Source organism: Cyprinodon tularosa, unplaced genomic scaffold, assembly GCF_016077235.1.
Source record: "Cyprinodon tularosa strain WSP-4 unplaced genomic scaffold, ASM1607723v1 ctg30, whole genome shotgun sequence".
Lineage (NCBI taxonomy): Eukaryota > Metazoa > Chordata > Actinopteri > Cyprinodontiformes > Cyprinodontidae > Cyprinodon > Cyprinodon tularosa.
In genome coordinates, this window is record NW_024039008.1 from 820145 (window position 1) to 840882 (window position 20738).

At 35.7% G+C, this 20738-nt stretch overlaps 1 protein-coding gene across 3 annotated transcripts in view; it reads left to right on the plus strand.

The window, feature by feature from the left end:
* The window catches only part of nos1apa (nitric oxide synthase 1 (neuronal) adaptor protein a), a 213376-nt gene extending 197051 nt beyond the window's left edge, over positions 1–16325 (plus strand). For all 3 annotated transcript variants that reach the window (XM_038291591.1, XM_038291592.1, XM_038291593.1), the window contains 3 exons: positions 12923–13119; positions 13222–13346; positions 15397–16325. In XM_038291591.1, coding sequence (XP_038147519.1) covers positions 12923–13119; positions 13222–13346; positions 15397–16018 — 944 coding nt within the window. In that variant the 3' untranslated portion in view covers positions 16019–16325. The remainder of the gene's footprint in view (positions 1–12922; positions 13120–13221; positions 13347–15396) is intronic.
* Positions 16326–20738: the final 4413 nt, after the last annotated feature.

Consider the following 20738-nt stretch of genomic DNA (forward strand, 5'->3'; position numbering starts at 1 on the left):
TTTCTGTAGGTACATATGGTGCTCCCAAGCTTAAAACCAATCATTATGAAGATTAATGCTCCAGGTTACTTAATTTGTTTTAATCATTAGGTATCTGTCGATCATCTGCCCTTTAAGAGACGTGCGTTTTGCATTTGAATTGATGGATGAAAAGATGGAATATATTTCTGGTTGCTGTGACATGAGGTAATGTGTGCACTTAAAAAATACATTGATTTACACACCCGAAAGATAAAAATAAAATGGACATAGACAAACTGGAAAACAGATTTCTTCTAGTCCTAGAATTTTTCTTGAAAAGGCTCAAATCCTTCTTTTATTTAGCATTAACTAAATGTTAGAGTTGTTTGTTCCTGAAAGCCACATTGCCAGCTTACACAACAGTGCAGAGCTGGGGTTGGTGACTTGTATTGATTTCTCTGTCACATACGCATGTTGTTTGAAACCGGGGTTAAAGACTGGGACAGGAAAGGGGCACTGCAGATTGATTTAGACCACAGTCTGATACACAAACCACAACCTTACAGGCTCAAAGTCATTCAACCAACCTCTAACACTCATCCATAACCTCTGGACATGTGATCTGGTATACGTGTTCAATATGATATAACTTCAGTTCATTAAATTGAGACTGTCGGCACACTGAGATAAACTGGCTGCTGGCTCTGTTTCGTTTGGCCTCTCGCTAATACTACTGGACTGGTTATGTTTCTGTGGACCCACTGATGACTGGTGCTGTGTGGGAAATAAACATATTAAAAAAATCTGTTTGAAACGGTAATAAATAAAAAGAAAAACATTAAATAGAGACAAATACAAGTAAAATATCCAAATAATTTTGTAATATTGTATATACAAGGATGTCTTGAATATTTATATGTGACAGACTGGATTAGAGAGACCTGGCTGTCTGATCTAATCGAAAATTTGCCTTTAGATGTTCAAATTTATCATATTGGCAAAAGGGATTACCAGAAATTTTGACGGTAAAACTTTAGACGAACACGGTGAACTTTTATTGGTTGGATACTCTATATCTCTCCGACACCGCCGTGCAGCTTTAACTGTGTCTCTTCGATTTGCTCAGCAGCAGGCCGTATGTTTGTTGGTGGCGGCTTTTTTTTTGCATCTTATCCCTTTTTTTTAAGTGATTTGTTTCTGAATTTTTTAATAGAAATTAAGGCATTACACATAATAAATGTACAAAAAAACAGGGCGCCAAGTCTGTCCTGTTTTTCAAGGCACCTGTTAAGTCATTCTTATTAATGAGAAGTTCCACTGTTAGATGATGTAGATGTAAGGAAACTTTTACATTAGAACATTAAAGCCCTGAAATGAATGGTTCCTTCTGTGCCAGAAAAACAGCATGAATAAAGAGCTTCTAATGCTGAGGATTGATGTTCACACTTCAACAACAATAATAATAAGTGAAAACAGAGACTCCATCAAAAACAACCTAAAGGAATGAGTTATATAGAGAGACAACTTGACAGCCTGTTGCTAGTCACGGTGCGGGGGGGATCAGCTGCAGGAAAGTAAATCAGAATAGAGCATCATCAATAAGACCAAAGAAAGAAGGATTTGAGGTGGGTGGTTAGTTGGAATATATGGAATATACAAGAAGAAATGAATGGGAACTAGGGGCCAAATCAATTCAATTCAGTTTATTTATGTAATGCCAATTCATAACATGTCATTCTCAAGGCACTTTACAGTTCACCAGATCGTTCAGTCAAATTGATTCAAAGTTTTCTATCTAAGGAAAACCAGCTGATTGCATCGACTCATTGACTGGAAGGCAATCCCTCACACTAAGTATGCTTATAGCGAGAGAAGAGAAAAAAACTCCCTTTTAACAGGAAGAAACTTCCAGCAGAACCAGGCTTAGTGTAAGCAATTATCTGCCGAGGCCGACTGGGGTTCAAGGAGAAAAAAGCAGAGATACAAAAGGCAACTAAAAGGCGGCCCCGTCCAGGAAACACACAGCCAGGCAGACGAGCTCCAAGCCAGCTCCCATGTCAGAGGATGAAGAGAGCACATCCAGCCAGTCACAGTCAGAGAAACAGGACTACACTGGAAAACAGGCAGCTCTCATACATCTAGAAACAAAGGTGTTGATGGCAGCAGCACAGATGGTATGACAGACATCTCAAAGGCAGAGTTTAAACCATGCGGTTAAATTGTAGATGATTCTTTCGGAAGCTGTTTTTGTAGCTTCTTTTGCTTTAGAATGAATATATATTTGATACAATTCTTTTTATTAATAATTTATTTTACACATACTTAAGTAATACATTCAACAAAATCTGAGGAGCCCGAAAAAGCCAGCTATTTATGGAGAGTCAGTCCAAAAACAAAAAAAGGGTGGAATTTCCCATCACTTGATGGAAAGTATTAAATCTGACATTTATGTTGATAGGGTTTGAAAATAATGAAATAATAAAAGCAAGGATTAACATTATAGTCACATTGAGAGGAACTCATGGAACAGACTTACAAATATTGATCAATATGCAGAAACAAAAACAACATTGGGAATTAGATTTTATTGTAGGCTTTGTACATTTGAGGACTTACAGGAAAATGCTAAACCATCACGAACCGTCCTCCATACTGGATGGTGGTGATAAGACTCACCTTCACTATTGGCTTATGTCCAAGAATTATGGGGAAAGGAGGAAGAAATCAGTGAGGAGGAGATGCAGAGAAATACAGCCAATTTAGGATAAGCAGCAAGTTTAATGAAAAATACCATCCCTGAAAGTCTTATTTAAATATGTTTATTTGGAAATGCAAATGAATGAGAAACAAAATCCCTCTCATAGTCTGTGGTACATATGGTCACACATACAAATATGGTTGGCCGTCCAACCCTGCACCCCTCCACCCCCTGCTGTTCAATGTTTTTTTAGGTTTTTCTCCCCCCCCCCCTCAACATTTAACCCAAAATCTAAACTGGTTGGACTTTTTTTCCTCCCTTGGCCCCAGCCGTCCTGTCACATTTTAATACAGCTGGTGTCTCCATGGGCTTACCCAATTCATACGCTTTACAAGCTGATTGTTTACCTGCTTGTATAAAAATCTGTTTCTCTCCCAACCGGCTGATAGCAACAGGCACCATTCTGTCAGCATCACGGCCACAGAAGCCATAGCTTTAATCTGACGTTGTTAAATCGTGTCCCCCTCTGTGTGCCTGTTTGACTGGATCATTAATACTTGTCACAGAAGTAAAGACCTGGAGGCTGCTGAAATCATTAATTTGGGAGTGTCTTGAAAGTTTTATTCAAAACTTATTGTTGTGAAACTCATGAAAGATAAAATGAATTCAAATGTGATGTTTATTAGATGCAACCAACAACAGGAAAGGATCCCTGCTTCTTTTTTTAATGCAGGCTGGCACCCCTAATAATAGCTAAAAAAAGAAATAATCTCCCAAACAAAGTAGAACACCCTGTAAAATCGACACAGGACAACACTTCATTCTTCCACGCTTCTTTTGTCTCAAGGATTCAGTGTTGCAACCTTCAAACAGCTCTGAGTACATTTCTGCTTTGCTACGGCCCCACATGTGGTGAAGATCTGCTTTGATGTTGCTGTGGTGCAGAACTTACTGCTGTTTTTCATGACAGCGTAACTCGATCCATAATCTGCAGCAGGTGGAGGCCCAGATGTGAATGACCAACATGTTAAAATGAATATAAAAAATGGTCTATTTCTGACTGATAAACTTCAGAACTTGAATCCAATATGCATAAATTTAATTGCTTTTCATGTTACACTGGTTTGACTGGATCCATTTTCTCCCTGCTTGCAAATTATTTTTGGAAGTCATGTCACATGGTTTCATGGTTCTAGTAGAAATATGTTTCCTGGTCGGATGAAATATTTTGGTGTTAACCAGCCTTTGTTTTCTTTTGAAAAGTTTTTTCTTTTTTTTGGATGACCTAGACACTAGCCTTTGAACCAGTTTTTTTTTTTTTTTTTTGTCATAGAAAATACAGTTTAAACCACTATGAAAAAAACGAAAGAAAAAAGATAGAGAAAATTCCAAATGCTCATATTTTTATTTTATTTTTATAGGAGTAAACTTTTACAGTGTTTTATTATTTCATTCTTTATTTACACAAACTAAAGCAACTGCTCTCATTTCAGCTCTTGCTTTAAAAACCTTTCGAAGGTTAATGTTATGAATACACTATCATTACAGTTGAATTTATTTTTCATGAAGGGTCTACCATTTTGAATTACAAAAACTTATCTTAAAAAGTTTCTAAATTCAGCCTTACAGTATCAGATTTTTCAAGCGTTTAATATTCTGTATGATGTAAGTTTTATCCTAAGAAGAATTGTGCTTCGCTTCCAATCAGTTCTATAATTTTCAAAAAAAATCAAATTTGTTATGCTTTTTCATTACATAAATCTGTTAAAAGGTAATTTCTCCCTTTCGTTTTTGTAAAACTATGTTGAAGAAGGCCTGCATTCCTCACTCACTCTTTGATGTCGTGATCTTATGGAGACTGTGATTCGACAAATCTTGAGATCATTAATTTTTTTTTTTTATTCGTTTATTTGATAGGGACAAGTATGTTTCATGCATCATGTCACACACTACAACATTTTAGCTACGGCTAATTCTCAATGTCTGTCCCCAGTTAGGCTTTTACACAAACACAGTGACTGTACACAAGAAAAAACAGAGCAAATTACACATTAAAACATCACAGAAATAAAATCAGGTCAGTTAGGTTATTAATGTTCACATGTCTGACCTCTCAATAAAAAGTCTTTAAGTTTATGTTTAAAAAGGACCCAGTTTGACTCTCCCTTCAGTTCTGCAGGTAATGTGTTCCAAGTTTTGGTAGCTTGTACAATGAAAGCTGATTGACCGAAAGAGGTTTTGCGTCTGGGAACTTGACAGTTTCCACTGTCCCTGCAGAAAGCCTAGGGCTGTTTTCACTCTTTGCAGCTATTCATACAAGTGTGAGTTCAAATCTCTAAAGCAAACACAAAGAGAAGCAGATAAGGGCTAAAACCTGGATCAACAATTAGACCCTTTAATTTCATTCAAACATATATTATTTTTTTCTATTTTAATCCTACACTTGTCCCTCTATCTCCTAGGGAGTTGTTTGGTCAGATGGAAGGTGATTTAGAAAATAATGAATGAATTATTGATGGCTTAGATATGTAGCAGTCTGGCAGCATTCAGTATTCATGTCGTATACTGTGTTTGTTTTTCTTATTTCTAAGAAATGTCTTTATCTCCATCAGATTGATGTTTTATTCAGTTTTTTCCTAAAACAAGAGAGTTCTTTTCACAACAATCCCAAACATTTAAGATCAGATGAAAGAAAATGCTCTGTTTATACTGTATGTAGTTTTGATTTCATAATTGGTGGGTTTACATCCTACTACAGTTATAGAGCATGGTGGGTGACAGAAACCAGTAGAGGTAGACTGTGTTTGGAGAGCATTTGCTTCAATCGAGACATTCATCTTAATCAGTTTTTGAGTTTTTTTGTCGAAGTTAATAAATCATTTCCACCTTCCTCGGCCTTCCTGGTACCACCTGAAGTGTGATTTGGTTTGGCAAGCTGTGTATGTCTCACTCATAATAATCTTCCTCCATCTCTTAGGATTCATTATGTGTCTGCAGCCTACAGTAAGGATGCACATTTTAACTCTCATTGGGAGCTGCTTTTTCCTGCAGCCTTCTCATGAAAAGTGAAAATCATTTATCTGCTTAACTGATTCATATTAAAACACTGTAATTCTGAAGCCCTGTCTCCAGTTGTCCTGTGAATACCCTCACAGTCAAAGACCACCAGTTCTGTCATCAGCAAATAAAAATGTAATTTACAATTGCAGAGTTGCATTATATAAAATGATGCAGCCTAATGAAATGGTACATTTCTTCTAAACAAAACAACTGTAGTCATTTAGTGAAAAACTATTTGCATAACAGCTGACTGATAAAGACTCCTACGACAAGTCTGGAGCCCTTGTAAAATTTTTTTGTACCTGAGTGAAGATTAGAAATAGGAGAAAAATGGTGAATGCAACATTTTCTCCTAAATCCATTGTACAAACAATTTAAGAATAAATATAATAATAATGATAATAATACTAATTGAACTTTATTAATCTCACATTGGAGAAATGCACCTCTGCATTTAACCCATCCCTTTGGGGAGCAGTGGGCTGCCATCGCGGGGCGCCCAGGGAACAGTGTGGGGTTAAGGGTCTTGCTCAGAGTGGTACTGTGGGAGTGGCGCTCGAACAGAAGCTCAGGATTCCAAGCTCTATGCCCTAACCACTAGGCCGCAACTCCCCAATTTGTGTGTACGAAAAGTTCTTGAATTAGGCCCACTGAGCGTAGGCCAGGATACCAAACAGATTAAATTAATACCACCAATACTCCAGGGGGGCTTAGTTATCAAGGAGATGGAGGATAAATCCAACAAATACAGACATGTCGGCAAGTTGGTCTGAGTTCAGTCGTGTCGATCAGAAACTTTTTTCAGTAACTTATCATTTTGAGACACACCCCCACTGGAATCCACGCACTTTAATCATTAATGTAATAATGAAACCTTGTGAAAAATTGATTAGCAGGTCCTCTGTGCTTCTTCAAGATGAAAGCTTGATTTTATTTTATTTTTTCTCTCCTGTCAGACCTAAGGTATGAGATATTGGCTCGAATAATTGTTAAATACCTTCCTCTCTCAGACACATCAGGACACACATGCATCCTAATGAAGCCCACCGAGAGCTTTAATTGAATACAGCAGTGATAATGACCCTGTCTGGCCTGAAGATTATAGTGTTTGTGTTTAAGTGAGCGTGTTTCAGGTCACTTATCCTCTCTGCTTAGTGCTGGCCGCTCAAATTCTCATCTGCTCCCTCTGACTGTCTGATTGCATTCTCTTCTTGTTCTATGGAAGTCAGGTGAGATATAGGTGCACTAAACAAGTAAAACATGTGAACTTCCTTTTCCTTTTGTGATGCAGTTAAGAAATGAATTGGTATTTGGTATAAATCTGGTGTAGTTCTAAATGAATAGATTTAAATTAATAGGCAGCAATATTTATTATTGTCCTCTGTTTTTATATAGCATTGCAGTGAAGTGTAGGTTTTGCTCCTGTTGGTTTGGCTTTCTATTTTCAGACGTGTTGCCGATGATTGCATAATCCTCACAATGGATTCAGTCTGGTGTCTGCGTAAGGCTGGGCTCTCCACAGTAAATGCTTTTTGTGGGGACCTAGATGTCTCATTTTGCTGCTCTGATTCTATGCAAGAACTGCTTCTATGCAGGACCAACCTCATCAAAGTGATTGCAAGCATATAAGTGATTGCATGTTTATGCTCTCCGTCTGTAATCTTTCTATTGTCCTGTAAACCAGCAGCAATTTCAAATAAAAAAATGCATATCAGCGCTAATTGGGTTATATGGAGCTCCCAGGCTTCTGTAGTTTAAAAAAATAAAAATGAGTACATAGTAAACGAAATGGCAAACTTCTTTTAGAGGGATACTCGGCAGATCAGGTATTTCTTAACATGCTGCATTATTTACCATTTTTAAGCACTACTCTAAACCTCTGTTCTAATATACATTTCAACGCTCCGGTACTTTTGTTGTTTTTTTTTAAGCATTGCTTTATGCCTTCTCGGGGAGCGTAGAACATAAACAGAGCAGATGTGAAGGAAAAGCTGGGAAATTAGTTTTTGTTTCTGATGTTTAGCTTCCCTCAGCAGCACAGTCAGCATTTTAAACTCTATCAGAGGTTGTGACATGTAGCCCATTAGGGCCAACTCCCATTAGATTGAAATAGCCGGATATGCATGTTTGCAGTTAGAGATGCATTGTGGATTTTAGCTGAAGAAACATTTCTTAAGATCCTAGAAAAGGGGTTTCCTCTTAAAAAGCAGGCCATTGTTAAAACCAATATCTGTGCTTATGTATTTTTTTCTAGCTTATGAAGTGACTTAATATTTTAAGAATGTTTGCTTTAATTTTATTTTTTGTCTACTTGTGTTTATTCTACAAAATTGAGTTATACTAACAGACTTTGGTGTTAATGTCTGCTTCCAATCAACCAAAATGAATAATTTTGTCATCTTTGTATTAGAATAGCAAAATTAGATGCACTCCTTTCATCCTATTTTGATGCAACAGATAGGGTTAAGGCTCTGGAGCCATTTTAAGTTGTACTTTAAGAACAACAAAGGCAAAATAGCTTATTTTTATTAGGAATTGATATTTAACAATTAATCTTTTATAATAGTTTTCCCCAGTAAGCCAAGGTAATTGTAGCATCTGCATATCTTGCCACACAGTGAAGCAACGTAATGGTATGATTGAATCGGTGCTGCATCATTTAACATGACAATCAGCAACTCATAATGTGGGGAAATATATCTGCATGTTATACAAATTGGTGGTAGCCCTATCAAATCTTTACTTTACGATACAAACAGCTTAATATGATGATGCAAGTGGGTTTTTATGTGGCCTTGTTTCTTCTTATCCAATTAAAAATAAAGGGAGATCCAGAATACAACATGATAGGGCTAAAACTGTAGCTGTTTGTTCTTCTTTGCATTCCCTGTAGAGTAATTAGACCTCCATGCATCCTTAATCCAGAATATTCCATTGCAGGGAAACTTTAAGCTATTTAAAACTATGTATGGAAGGTTTAGCTTTCAATATCAGCAGATGACTTAGTCACCTTTGGCTCAGTCTGAAGGAACACAGACATGTTTCAGTTATAAAGCTCCTAGAAGCTTTTAACAGCTTGTATCTTTCCCTTGATTTCATTTATACACACGTCACTGATAATGCGAATAGCTGTGTTCTAGTGTTCTTCGCTTGGTAACAACAAAACCTTTGGCAGAGACTCCTGTTAGAGCTTAGCTGTGGTGCATTCACAAACTAGGGGGTTCATTGAGGCATAAAATCCTTCAACATCAGTTACAAGCCGGTTTCTCTGTGCATCTCTTATTTCTGTTGGGTTTTTTTCATCTATTTTTAATGATGTATCTTTTCTTCTGTTTGTTTGAGGTTTCAATAATATGTGCTTGTTAGTTTGTTTTTTTTTTCCATACAGTTATTCTTGATAAATAAGCAGTGAAATTTCACACACGTCCGCAGTTTCTTTCAGCTTCATAAAAGTGTCTGCTGTTATTGTGAAATTCCTTGTTTTATTTTAGAAATGAAAACACTTTAATGAATCACAGTCTTTCTTTTTTTTTGTAGGTTTTCATATTTTTTTGTTATAACTCACATAACCAAAACCCTGTGGTGCACAGCTCAAATTTAAGACGTTAAATATTGTTTTCATTTGTTTTTATCATTAAAAGGAAAACAGATTTCTATTTTATCTGCAAAAACCCAGTGAAGCTGCGTTACAGAAGATAATGCCGTATCTAATTACAAGGATGTGGATGATTTGTTCTTGAGATGAATGTTGCAGCTGATGTTATTAAATCTGAGCACAATGACTGGTAAATCAAACAAATCACCTGTTAAACATTCCCTGTTGATTAATCCAAGTAATGCTGTTGAAATAGCGATATCTTTGTAAACCAGAAGCAGTGCTTGTATTCACGATGGCAACAACAAAGAGAGAAAAATGTGTTGTGTGTGCCAATTAATTATTTCCTAAAACTCAGCAACAATAAACTGCAAGACTGGGGTTCAGTACTCACTTAATTTGCAGCAGGTCAAAATAATTTGTCGTAACATGTTTTATTTAAAATGCAGTGTAACACAATAAAAATGTGCCAGCTGCATGCATTGCTTCCATGCCAAAAGGAGAGCTGGCTTTTCATTTGTTAATGAAGAGACATAAATAGTTTAAATAATCAAAGATTTCTCCTTTGAATTGAACTTTTGAGTCTCTGTGAATCTGAAATATGACAAAGTTTATCATTTCGCTTTGAAAACACCTGGGGGAAAATCCTTTTTGTGTTATTCATACATAAATGTATTAGATATGCTCCAAATATAGCACTGCACACTCTTTGCTGATCATAAGGAATAATTAGGAAGAATTCATTGAAGGTGCATAGTATTTAGCTTTAAATATGAAAAAAATCAGGAAAACTGAGTACAGAATTATTTAATGTAGCATAAACCTAAAAACAATATTCTCTTATAACATTTTTATTATTTTTCTGTCACTGGGGTTGTGATGGACCAACTTCCCGCCACTCTGGGAATATTGACATTTAAACGCAGAATAATCCGCAGTCTTTGGCAAACGGCAAATTTGCATTCCTTTTTAGGAAATAGTACCCTTCTGTAAAGGTTCAGTGACAGTCCAGAAGAGAAGTGGACATAAATAGTCATGATAAGACACTATTTGTATGTAAATGAAGAAGGCACAGAATTTTGAAGTAGTTTCCAAGCAGCAGAAGCAGGAGAAGGGGGTTGTTCATAGAAACATAGCTGAGTGTTACATTTCAAGAGATCCAGATAAATAGGAAGTTAGACTCAAATTTTTAAATATAAATGCATCAGTATAAACATTTTGCAAAAATGAATGTCTGGACTGAGCCTGAATATTACCTAAATAAGTAAATAAATTGTTAAACACAAAAAGAATTGTAAAACTGAAAAAATCAAATAAAAGATGAGTTCAAACATTAAGTTGTTCAACCATCAGTTCAACTGTGAGCTTTTTTTCTTTATTTCTGGACAGAATCAATAGTATTTTTAAAATTTCTGTTATATGAAAAAGAGTTTATCTCTTTAAAAGATGTTTTATTGTTTTACCAATAATTATTATCCAAAATATTTCAGCTAAATACCATAAAAAACAGATATATTGTAGTGTATTACCCTAAAGTAATAAAAGTCATTAAAAGTGTAACCAACAATAGTTCATCTGGCCCATTTATTTAGAAATTCAATCAGACTGCTGGTTTCTTATTCTGCAGATTTTTTTTTTCTCTTTGCTGCTGCTCATCTGCCTGAGATGCAGATTGAAGCTGATCTAAAAGATCTAAAACTATAAAGCTTGAAAAAGTCAACAAGCTTGTTTCAGCTGCAAACACATTAAACATTTAACATCAGATGAATGTCTGATGCCATTAAATATTTTGATGGACTCACAGAGTCACTTTTATTTCTTTGAAATCCTTTCTTTTTTTGCATCAGTGATTTATGCCCTGATTTGTTTACTGGCCCCCTCCGACCCCGGCCCTTCTCTCTTTAGGGCGATCCTAACTGAGCTTGCATCACTGTGTTTATAATTTGCTACAACAATCCCTCAGAGCGCCTTCAATTAAACCGATTTAATGAGCCGTTTTAAAGATTAATTTCCCATTGACGGGTAAATAAAGTAAGAAAAGGGCTCTTGAATATTCAGAAATCCAAAATATAACAAGCCTTGTTTTAAAATGATTCTTCAAGGAAAATCCCTAAACTATTTTCGTATGATAAGTTTGCAGTGAAAAAGTAGCCATTATTGTCTCTAGGAAACGTTAATGGGCTGCGACTTCTTCCTCGTTTGACCTGAAGTAACCATTAAAGATGCTCATCTGCATTTTTTTTTTTATGTTACCTATAAAGCCAGAAAAACATTTTTTAACAAAGGGTTTTCACCACACTGTCTATTTAGCTACGTGTCTGATTGAACACAGACACATGATTAAACTGATCATTCATCAAAGATTTGTTTATGATTTGGATCATGGAATGCCTCTGTACACCTTCTCTATAAAAATGTGATCTGTAATCGATTTTCTTATGGTTGCTCTATGTTATTATAAATTCTATATATTTTTTTGTTCTTCCCGTTGTCATATCTCCTATCTCCTTGAAGTTAATGGACTTTACATCACATTGATTTGTACTAAAGGGTTAGATATCCTCAAGCGTCTGGCTAATGGGCCTTTCTAGATATCCTGATTGGGAGAGTAAATGGAATACTTGAGAGCAAAGAGGTGTCAAGGTTAGTCTTTAATTCTGATTTGGTTCTATGTTTTTCCTCTATTTATTTGAGCGTAGAGGGGATTTGAATCACCAACATTTTCCTCCCAAGCAGAAACATTTAATGTTCACATATAGGGGGTAAACTGATCTGAAAACTGATGTTTCTCTGTCTCATTAAATGCCTTCCGAGAAATATTTCTCTCCAAGAGGTAAGACTTTAACTGGACTAAACCTGAACTTCCTTCTGTTTTGCTGTTCCTGAGTGCATTTTGAGTCATTTCTGCATGATTGCTTTTACTATTTGCTTTTTTTTTTTTTTTTTTTTTTTTTCACTGCAGTAGTCGTACATTTTGCTTTATTATCCATCCTTTGATCATTTGACATAGTGGTACTATAGGCTTTTATCATTTTAAATCCCTTGTGTTGTGTGCATTTTGTAAATCACACTCCAATCTTGCTTTGATGGCGCAATGATGGTATTTTTTTTTAAGCAGAGCTGCAAAAACATACGATTTAAGTTTTTTCTTCAGCTTTAACAATAAAAGAGGGTTTGAAAACTGAAAAAAAGCAAATAGGATATCAGTGTTTTCTGGTCTTTTAAATAGGCCATCCATTTGGATTTCCAGATCGTTTTCTGTTTCTTGTTGACTGAGTGCATAAATCCATGCATTTATCCATTCAGTCGTGTTTTGTTTTTTTTGTAGATATTGCATTTAAAACTATAGGAACACTAGAATAAAATTAAGAATATGTATATTCAATGAATATATTAATATATTCCATGAATATATAAAGTATTCTTATAATGTGTTGGAATTTGAATACCTAGTTTCCCCATCAGTTAAAATTTCAGCTCTATCATAAAATCTTTGAAATATTTGCAGCTTTGTGATTTGTGTTTTTTATAGAGCACTTTTCCATATTTTTCAGAATTTGTTTTTGTGTTTCTATAATCCTCTGTCTCTTTTCTTTGTTTTTGCACAGTTGATCAGAGTTTGTTTGAGAACTCCAATGCCCATAAGCAGAGCCCTCAGACCTCCAGGACAGGTCAACCCTCCAACCGACGCTCCTCTACATCAGCTAATTCCAATTCTGGCTCCACCTTGGTTGACACTCCATCCTCTGGTGGACAGCAAAGGCTGAAAAATGCTATTAACTTGGGCAAGGCAGTTGGTGCAAAGGTTAGTGCATCATAAGCTGATTTGTAGTATTGCCCTGCAGGTTCTCAAACATACCCAGTTAACTTATTCGTCCCACATATGTGAATTTATTGTTTCCTTAAGGTCAATGACCTGCTGAGGAGAAAGGAACCCAGCCACCTAGGGGACATCGGGGTCACTGAGGTCAATAAGAATGTCGGTGCTGTTTGGAGCTGCATGGACCAACTTGGTCACAATTCCACCAGCAGGTGTGAAAATATACCTTCACAAATTTATATTCATCACCTGAATTTGTTCAACTTTAATTTTTTCAGTCACTTGCATCCCAGTTTACAGTTTGAATATAATTTTAAAATAGAGAATTTTTTTTATCTGAATGTATGTCTGGCACTTCATTCAGATCTACCATGTGACATCCCTCTGAACTTCCTTCTTAATAATAATTAAAATAATAAAATGAAATATTACTTTATTATTTTGATTATTATTATTAAGGAAAACCAGCTGAGTGCATCCATTAATTGATTTGCAGGACAAGCTTCTTCTGGATGAGTTTGTGCGACAATGTTAACTGGTATTTTATCACAAAGTTGGTTAAAGCTAGTATGTGCAAAATCCCTCCTTGGCAGGTACCAACTGATGCACTGTCAGGAAAAAAATTTTTTTATCACACATCTACAGTTTCTTTCAGCTTCATAAAAGTGTCTGCTGTTATTTTGCAATTCCTTGTTTTTTTAGAAATGAAAAGACTTTAATGAATCCCAGGCTTTCTTTTTTTTTTTTATAGGTTTTCATATTTTTTTGTTGTCTTACATAACCAAAACCCTTGACTTAAGGACCAGAGTGGTCCACAGCTCAAATTTAAGACTTTAAATATTATTTTTATTTTGTTTTTATCATTAAAAGGGAAACGTATTTCTATTTTATCTACAAAAACCCAGTGAAGCTGCGTTACAGAAGATTATGCCGTTTCTAATTACAAGGATGTGGATGAGTTTGTGGGACAATCTTAACTGGTATTTTATCAAAAAGACTGCAAAGTTGGTTTAAGCTAGTATGTGCAAAATCCCTCCTTGGCAGGTAGCAACTGATGCACAGTCAGGAAAAAAAAAATTTCTTTTTAGATATGATTTTTTTGGAAACTGGATACCAAATGATGATCATCTATCATCCGCTTCACTTATATAAGAATGAATCAGCCCCACCTCTCAACAGAAAATGTATCTTTACTTTTAGCTTTTAAGAAACAAAACACTTGGAACTAAGTCTTAACTTTAAGAAAATCTTTCCAAAAATGCGCTTTTTAAAATGAGATTTCTTTCTATTATTTCTGCTCAACTCGTTCAAAAGTCCAGTTCCCAAAGCTCAGATCAGTTTGTTTTTGACTTTTCTTCAAAATATACGGTAACTGAATGATGAAATAAGTAACATCTTCTTCCCTCTTGAAAGCATAGAGTGGATAATTCTGGGCATTTTTCAACAGAACACTTTGTAGCTGAAGTCTGGAGACAGCAGAGAAGAACCAGACACACAGCCTAGGAAGAAACCTCTAGCAGAACCAAATCCAGGCTCAGGATGAGCAGCCATGCTCTGCGGCCAACCGGGGGCTGAGAGGACAGGAATGAATCATAGGGGAAATGTAGAACAGAGAGAAGGGAGGGATTTCTAGGGAGAAAAAACACAGAGAGAGTGAAATGATTAATGCTACAAAAACAGTTTTAAAAAAGCTTATAAATTGGCAGAGTGATGAGAGAAAGCTTTTTGCTGTGTAACTATTAATTGACTTGGCATTGTTAAGATTTGACTGTGTCTCACCTTTCTCTGGGATTCTTCATTTCATGGTCAAAGGAAAATAATGACTTAATGTTTTATTTTTCTGCATTAGCACTTTTCTGAATATTCTAACCTTTATGAATAGATGCACAAAAAAGTTTATTTCTAATGTGACTTTTTTGTGTTACCTTAAGGTATTTTGGACCAGTTGTTGTTAAATTGTCAGCTAGGGGTGAAAGTGGACTGTATATTTTGTTGTGAAATCCTTCATATTCCAATATCCCACCAGTAGGTGCATTAAAGGGTGAGTCATAGAGCAGGATATAGGTCTTCAGCTTGAAATCTGTAATGATTATACTTTGGATAAAGGGAAAACAGGCCTAAAACAGGCCAAAATTTCAACTCACCTTTAACAATTTACACTTTCAAAATAGAGTCATTTCACCCTGAGATCAGCACCCCTTCCTCTATCTATCAGTTCTATTCTTTCAGTCTAATATCATTCTCCCCCTCCTCTATTTTTAGTCACATCTTTGACTCCTTTCCCCGACTCGACCCACCACCACCGACTGGAAAGAAACGTATCCCTCGAGCTCTGAAGACGACGCGGGACATGATGATCTCCTCTGACCCCGTGGTCTCCTCGCCTGAGCAGGCAGACTCTCTGAGCCTCCTCCCCTCTCCTGACAAGACCACCCTGGGCCCTGACAACGAAATGAGGAGCGAGGAAGAGCAGCAAGAAGACAAGGAGGAGCAGGAGGAGAGGTCGACAGAAATGACACCCACACCCAATCCAGCAGAGATCAAAGCTAATTCAGAGAGCAAGGAGACGAAATCCACAGCGGATGCAGTCACAGTAGGGGAGGATGAAAAGGGGAGCCCGGAAGGAGGTGAGGAGGATCATCAGCTTCAGCTCTCTGTGCCAGACCTCATCAACAAGGAGACCCAAGCCAAACCCTGCGACGTCTGGCAGAGGGCGTCTTCACCAGACTCCCGGCTCGCCTCCTCTCCCATCTCTGGCAAGGCGCCGTGCCGCATCAGCCTCGGAGAGGAGGTCCTGCTAGGGAATGGCGCCCCCTGCAGTAAAAACACAGGAGGAAGCACTGAGGACACAGAGCCTCACCCAGACCTACTGTCCTTCGAGTAATGCAAAGCTCTTTGGATAAAGTATCCTCTGATCAGCCAACCGGCTTTACTTCAGTGAAAAGGGAACAGATTCATGAAGGGAGCAAAGCAGACTGCAGACTAAGCTTTCTACTAGACTTATAGACCATATTGTCTCTATTTGAAGTCTTTTTGACATCAAAAGAGATAAATATAATGCTTATAACAGGAAAACGACAGCTGCTTCACCATTATCACTGGCACATGATGCAAAATGAGAGAAAAAAACAAGAGCTTTTGTTTTATTGTGGTTTAAGTTATAACAAATTAATCAAACTGTTTTTTAAAAAGCTCTACCTTTGGCTTTTAAAGTTTCCTATCTGCTTTAATAATGTAACGACAACCAGATTATGTATAAATGAATGTATTTACTGCAGTGACATTGCCTTTAAATGGGTTAAAGATTTATAGATTTAAACAGAACCTTAAAACCCTTAAAATGACCACGGTAAATTTCATACCGATAAACAGCTGATATATTTAATGTTTTTTTATGTATGTTATGAAGCTGCTGCTTTGAAGCCAGTTATAGACTTAAAAAATAACATATGTTCAATAGAAATATATTTTAATTTTTTTTATTTTAAGTTAGTTGGGGAAGAGTTTAATCTTAGCGTATTTGTGGAAAATCGTTCCTAAGAAACCAAACAGTAAGTGAGAAAAGAAGGCAGAACAAAAGTATTCAATCACAGCAGGACTGCAACATGTTTTCACTGAAAGATGATAATTTCTAAATCAAGTTATTTATCTCCACTTCAGAATAATTAATAATATTTCATAAAGAGACATTTCTCTTTCAGGTATGAGCAGAATTTTGCTTTTTGGATGAGAAATATTCAGAAATAACTTTCTAAATATCAGATAAAAATATTTTTACCTCTTATTGCAAAAGTGTGAAAAGGAACAAACATATTTAAACAATGAACAGGATGTAAAGAAAGGTTCTTTATATGGAATTAATTGGAGCTCATTAACATTACTTTAACCTATAAATCTACTGCTTTTTACTCTTGTTTACCTGTAATATTTCAATGCATTCGGACATGAAAGGATAAAAGAGGTTTTCCTGTTCCCACCTGAAATATGCATGTCTTCATGTTCCCCTCCAATTCACTACAGAAAGTGGGAATAGAAAGACGTCTGCATGGAGGGTTTTTAGTAAAGTGACAAGGGGTGTTTCTGAGCTAAAGAGAGGCCAAGGTAATGAGCTGTCAACAGGAAGAGATGAAAGAGGAGCATTTTTATTCGAGCGGATCCTAAAGTGACAGACCAAAGATGGAAATTAACAACTCCATCAGATGGATGGTTTAATCAGTTGTTTTTTTGTTGTTTTTTTTTTATCTGTCAGAGGAGGAAAGAGAAGCAACACTGTGGAAAATACATGCAAAGTTGTTTTTTTTTATTTAAAAAGATGGAAAACCAAAGCTGAAGCGTTTCAGACATTCAATGCAGACAATGTCATCCATGTTTTTCCTCTTTAGACAGATGCTGACTGTTTCAGCCTGTTTTATTGTAAACTGACATTGAAAGAGAAATTATTAAGCCTTAAATCAAACCTTTGTGTCAAAGTAGGAAGATTAGTCTCTGGTTGCCGTGGTTACCTTAACACAAATCAAACACTAAGAAGTAGAAACCTGTAATTTTCTAACCCTGTAACCTGAAAGCAATCTGCAGATTTATGCTTCTCTGTTTTGAAGGCGTGGAAGTTTAAACATCCAAGATGGCTTTCAGCCAACAATTAAAAGCGAATGTCATGAATTTCCCAGATGCTGTGACCAAAGGCAGCACCAGCTGAGAATGAGAGGAATGTGGAGCTGTTCTTTATGAGGAAAAAAATAAGTTGCTTTGTCTCTTTTTTTTTTCTTTTTTTTCTGAATGTCGCTGAGGCACTGAGCTGTTACCAAGCAGCTGAGGCCTCCTCTGGATCTCAATCATGGCTAGCTTTTTCAGGGAAATCACTCAGAAAGGTGCACAGAGCCACAGATGTAGACAGAGCTCCAAAAAACAAGGAGAAGCCACTGACTTTGTGTACAATATGAAGAAGAAAAAAAAGGCAAACAAGCTTTAAAGTTAAGTGATTGCTGCTTGCAGGAGAACATGGGAGACAAGTCTTAACCTTAAGCGCTTTTTATTTTGGAACAAACTAACATTTTCTTGTAATATTTTAAGGTGACTTTTAACTGTATTTTGGAAAGGATTTGGTTCTTAAAGAAAGTATTTGAATTTTTGCTGCTTTTTCACTCCATTTTAGCCTCTTACACCTGACCAATGAATTATTAAAGTATCAAAAAAACTCTAAAAATTAAGAAATAATCCAGTATTGTGTTGGCAGCCTTATCAAAATCAGGCCCATCAAAAAATAAACAATAGTTCCCATATTTTTAACTGGATTTAAGTGTGTTTTTCAGTATGTTTTTCCAGCCCTTTCGTAATATCTTGAACTTCTCTCTCTAGTTTTTGTCATTTTATCCATGATGCTAACCACACAGATGTCTTTGATGAAAGATGGTTCTGGTTACTATTGAGTTTATTGCTCACTGGATCTTTTCTCGCTAACATCCAATCAGTATCTCCACCTCACAGTTAATACGTCCATTTAGTCATGTATAAAACCTCAATAAAGCGTTTATATATATTTTAAATTACAAGCTCAATCCTTAAGTAGGGGAAGGGTTCAAATTCCTGCAGGATTCCTGTTAAAACTGAGTTGCTCTTCTGTTTTTTTCCTTTCCTACCACTTCATGACGCTTAAGGATAATCTTTAGAATTTAAGGATAATGTTATGATGTTGTTTTTATCCATTTCTAAACCAGCAGACAGCACAGTGTTAAAACAAATCTGAATAACTTCTTAAAAAAAATACATATTTCAGCTTTTGAGCAACTAACTGAAACTCAGACATCTCATTAAATTTCAAATTTTGCTAAGATCTCAGATTTTAGTTAGCATTTTACGGCTATCTTACAGTTATGTTGCTTTTAATGCTTTAAACACATTACTAAACCTTATGAACTAAATCTTTATCTAATTAATCCAATCAGATTAAATACCACATTTTGAATTCCTCAAATTTTATAAAAGTTAAACTTAGAGCAGCTTGGAGGTTTAAAAAACAAAACCTTCTAACTGCATTTTAAACATTTCCACTGATGTAATGTGATTTTCTTCTGGTAGAAGCAGTGGAGACATAAGAAGGTACCTAGAGGTGCCAAAAAAAACTAATCTGGTGTTTAGAAAGGTTCCCAGGGTGGAAACAAAAGAAATATTGTTCACTTTTCTTTCCCCTTTGTTTTTTAATCTTTTTTTTTTGTTTAGGTGTGCACTGCATAACAAACTGCCACAGACTGGGAAAAAATATTAAAAATGAGTTTCAAATGAAAAAGTAGCAGAAAGTCTTTAGAAAAAGATTCAAAGGCACCTAAAAAGTTACAAGAAACTTAAGAAGCGCGATGATGGAAATTGAGGGAAGGTTGTTTAGTTTTAAAAAGAACAGCAGCTGGAGACTGGGTATAATGAGCATGTGTGCGGTGATGAGAAGATCCATAAAACATGAGAAGCAGAACTGCTTGTGGATCAACTGAGTAGAAATTAGAGCTCTAAAACTGATTTTACTGAGCGCTTATCAAAAAAATACATGTGTGTTTGCTGATGTTATAATTGAAATGCTTTTTAAAATTCATAGCTTAATATTAATTTGAGTTTAAAAAAATGAATTAAATTTATCATGATTTTGCATGATTGTTGTTAGGCTAGATTCTTTTAGTGAAATTACCAAAATGATTGTTTATTCTCTGTGTTTTAGTTAGTTTTTATGCCCTCTAATTTATATTAACAGACTGTCAACTAAACATAAGGGCAAAATGACACCATATGGCTGCTTATATTACCTGAACTGTTTTTTTTTTCTTCATCGTAATAGTTTTTTCTTCAAATGTCTAAAATAAACCACTAACTTAATCATTTTGTTGAAGGAACAAATTTACTGGAAGGTTTTTTTTTCCCTAACAACAAATGAAGGACTCATAGAAGGTAGATTTTTATTTAGTTATTTACTTTATTTTATTTTTATACTAATATTTTAGGTGTCTGTTTGTAAAGTGAATTGACATAATTTCAGTTTTTAATTGCTGAATGAAGGAAGCTTGATGCAACAAGTGGACACTTTTTAATGTCAAGAAACTGTTGAATGTCTAAAGCAAGCTTCTGGGTTGTTGGTTTTTTATTCCGACTGTTGCCAATCAAGTACATTTGATTTATGAAACAAAAAATGAAAGTGAATGATTTCAACTTTGTATTTTCCTAATATATGCATTTAAAAAAAGACAAATTATTTCCTACAGTTACTGTAATCTTATAAATTCTGATTTCATCTTTGGCTTCTTGTCTGTCTGCTTCATTTTTAATGACAACTTAGCTTTTTAAATGAAGAAACACCTTTTTTTCTCTAAGGTAGGACAGTAAAGGTATTTCGATGTGTCTGCTTCACACCTAAATCATATGGTTTAATCAGCTCCTCGGTATGCAGTCAGGTTACCCACAATCCTGCTAATTACCTGATTATTTAATTCAGGCATGTTGAAGCAGAGATACAGTTTAAAGGTGCAGAATATCAGACCTCCAGCAGCATAAATCTAGTCTAAACATCTACGAGACCTGTTGATAGAATCCGAAACATGAACAGTTATCCAAATGAAAGGTTTTTA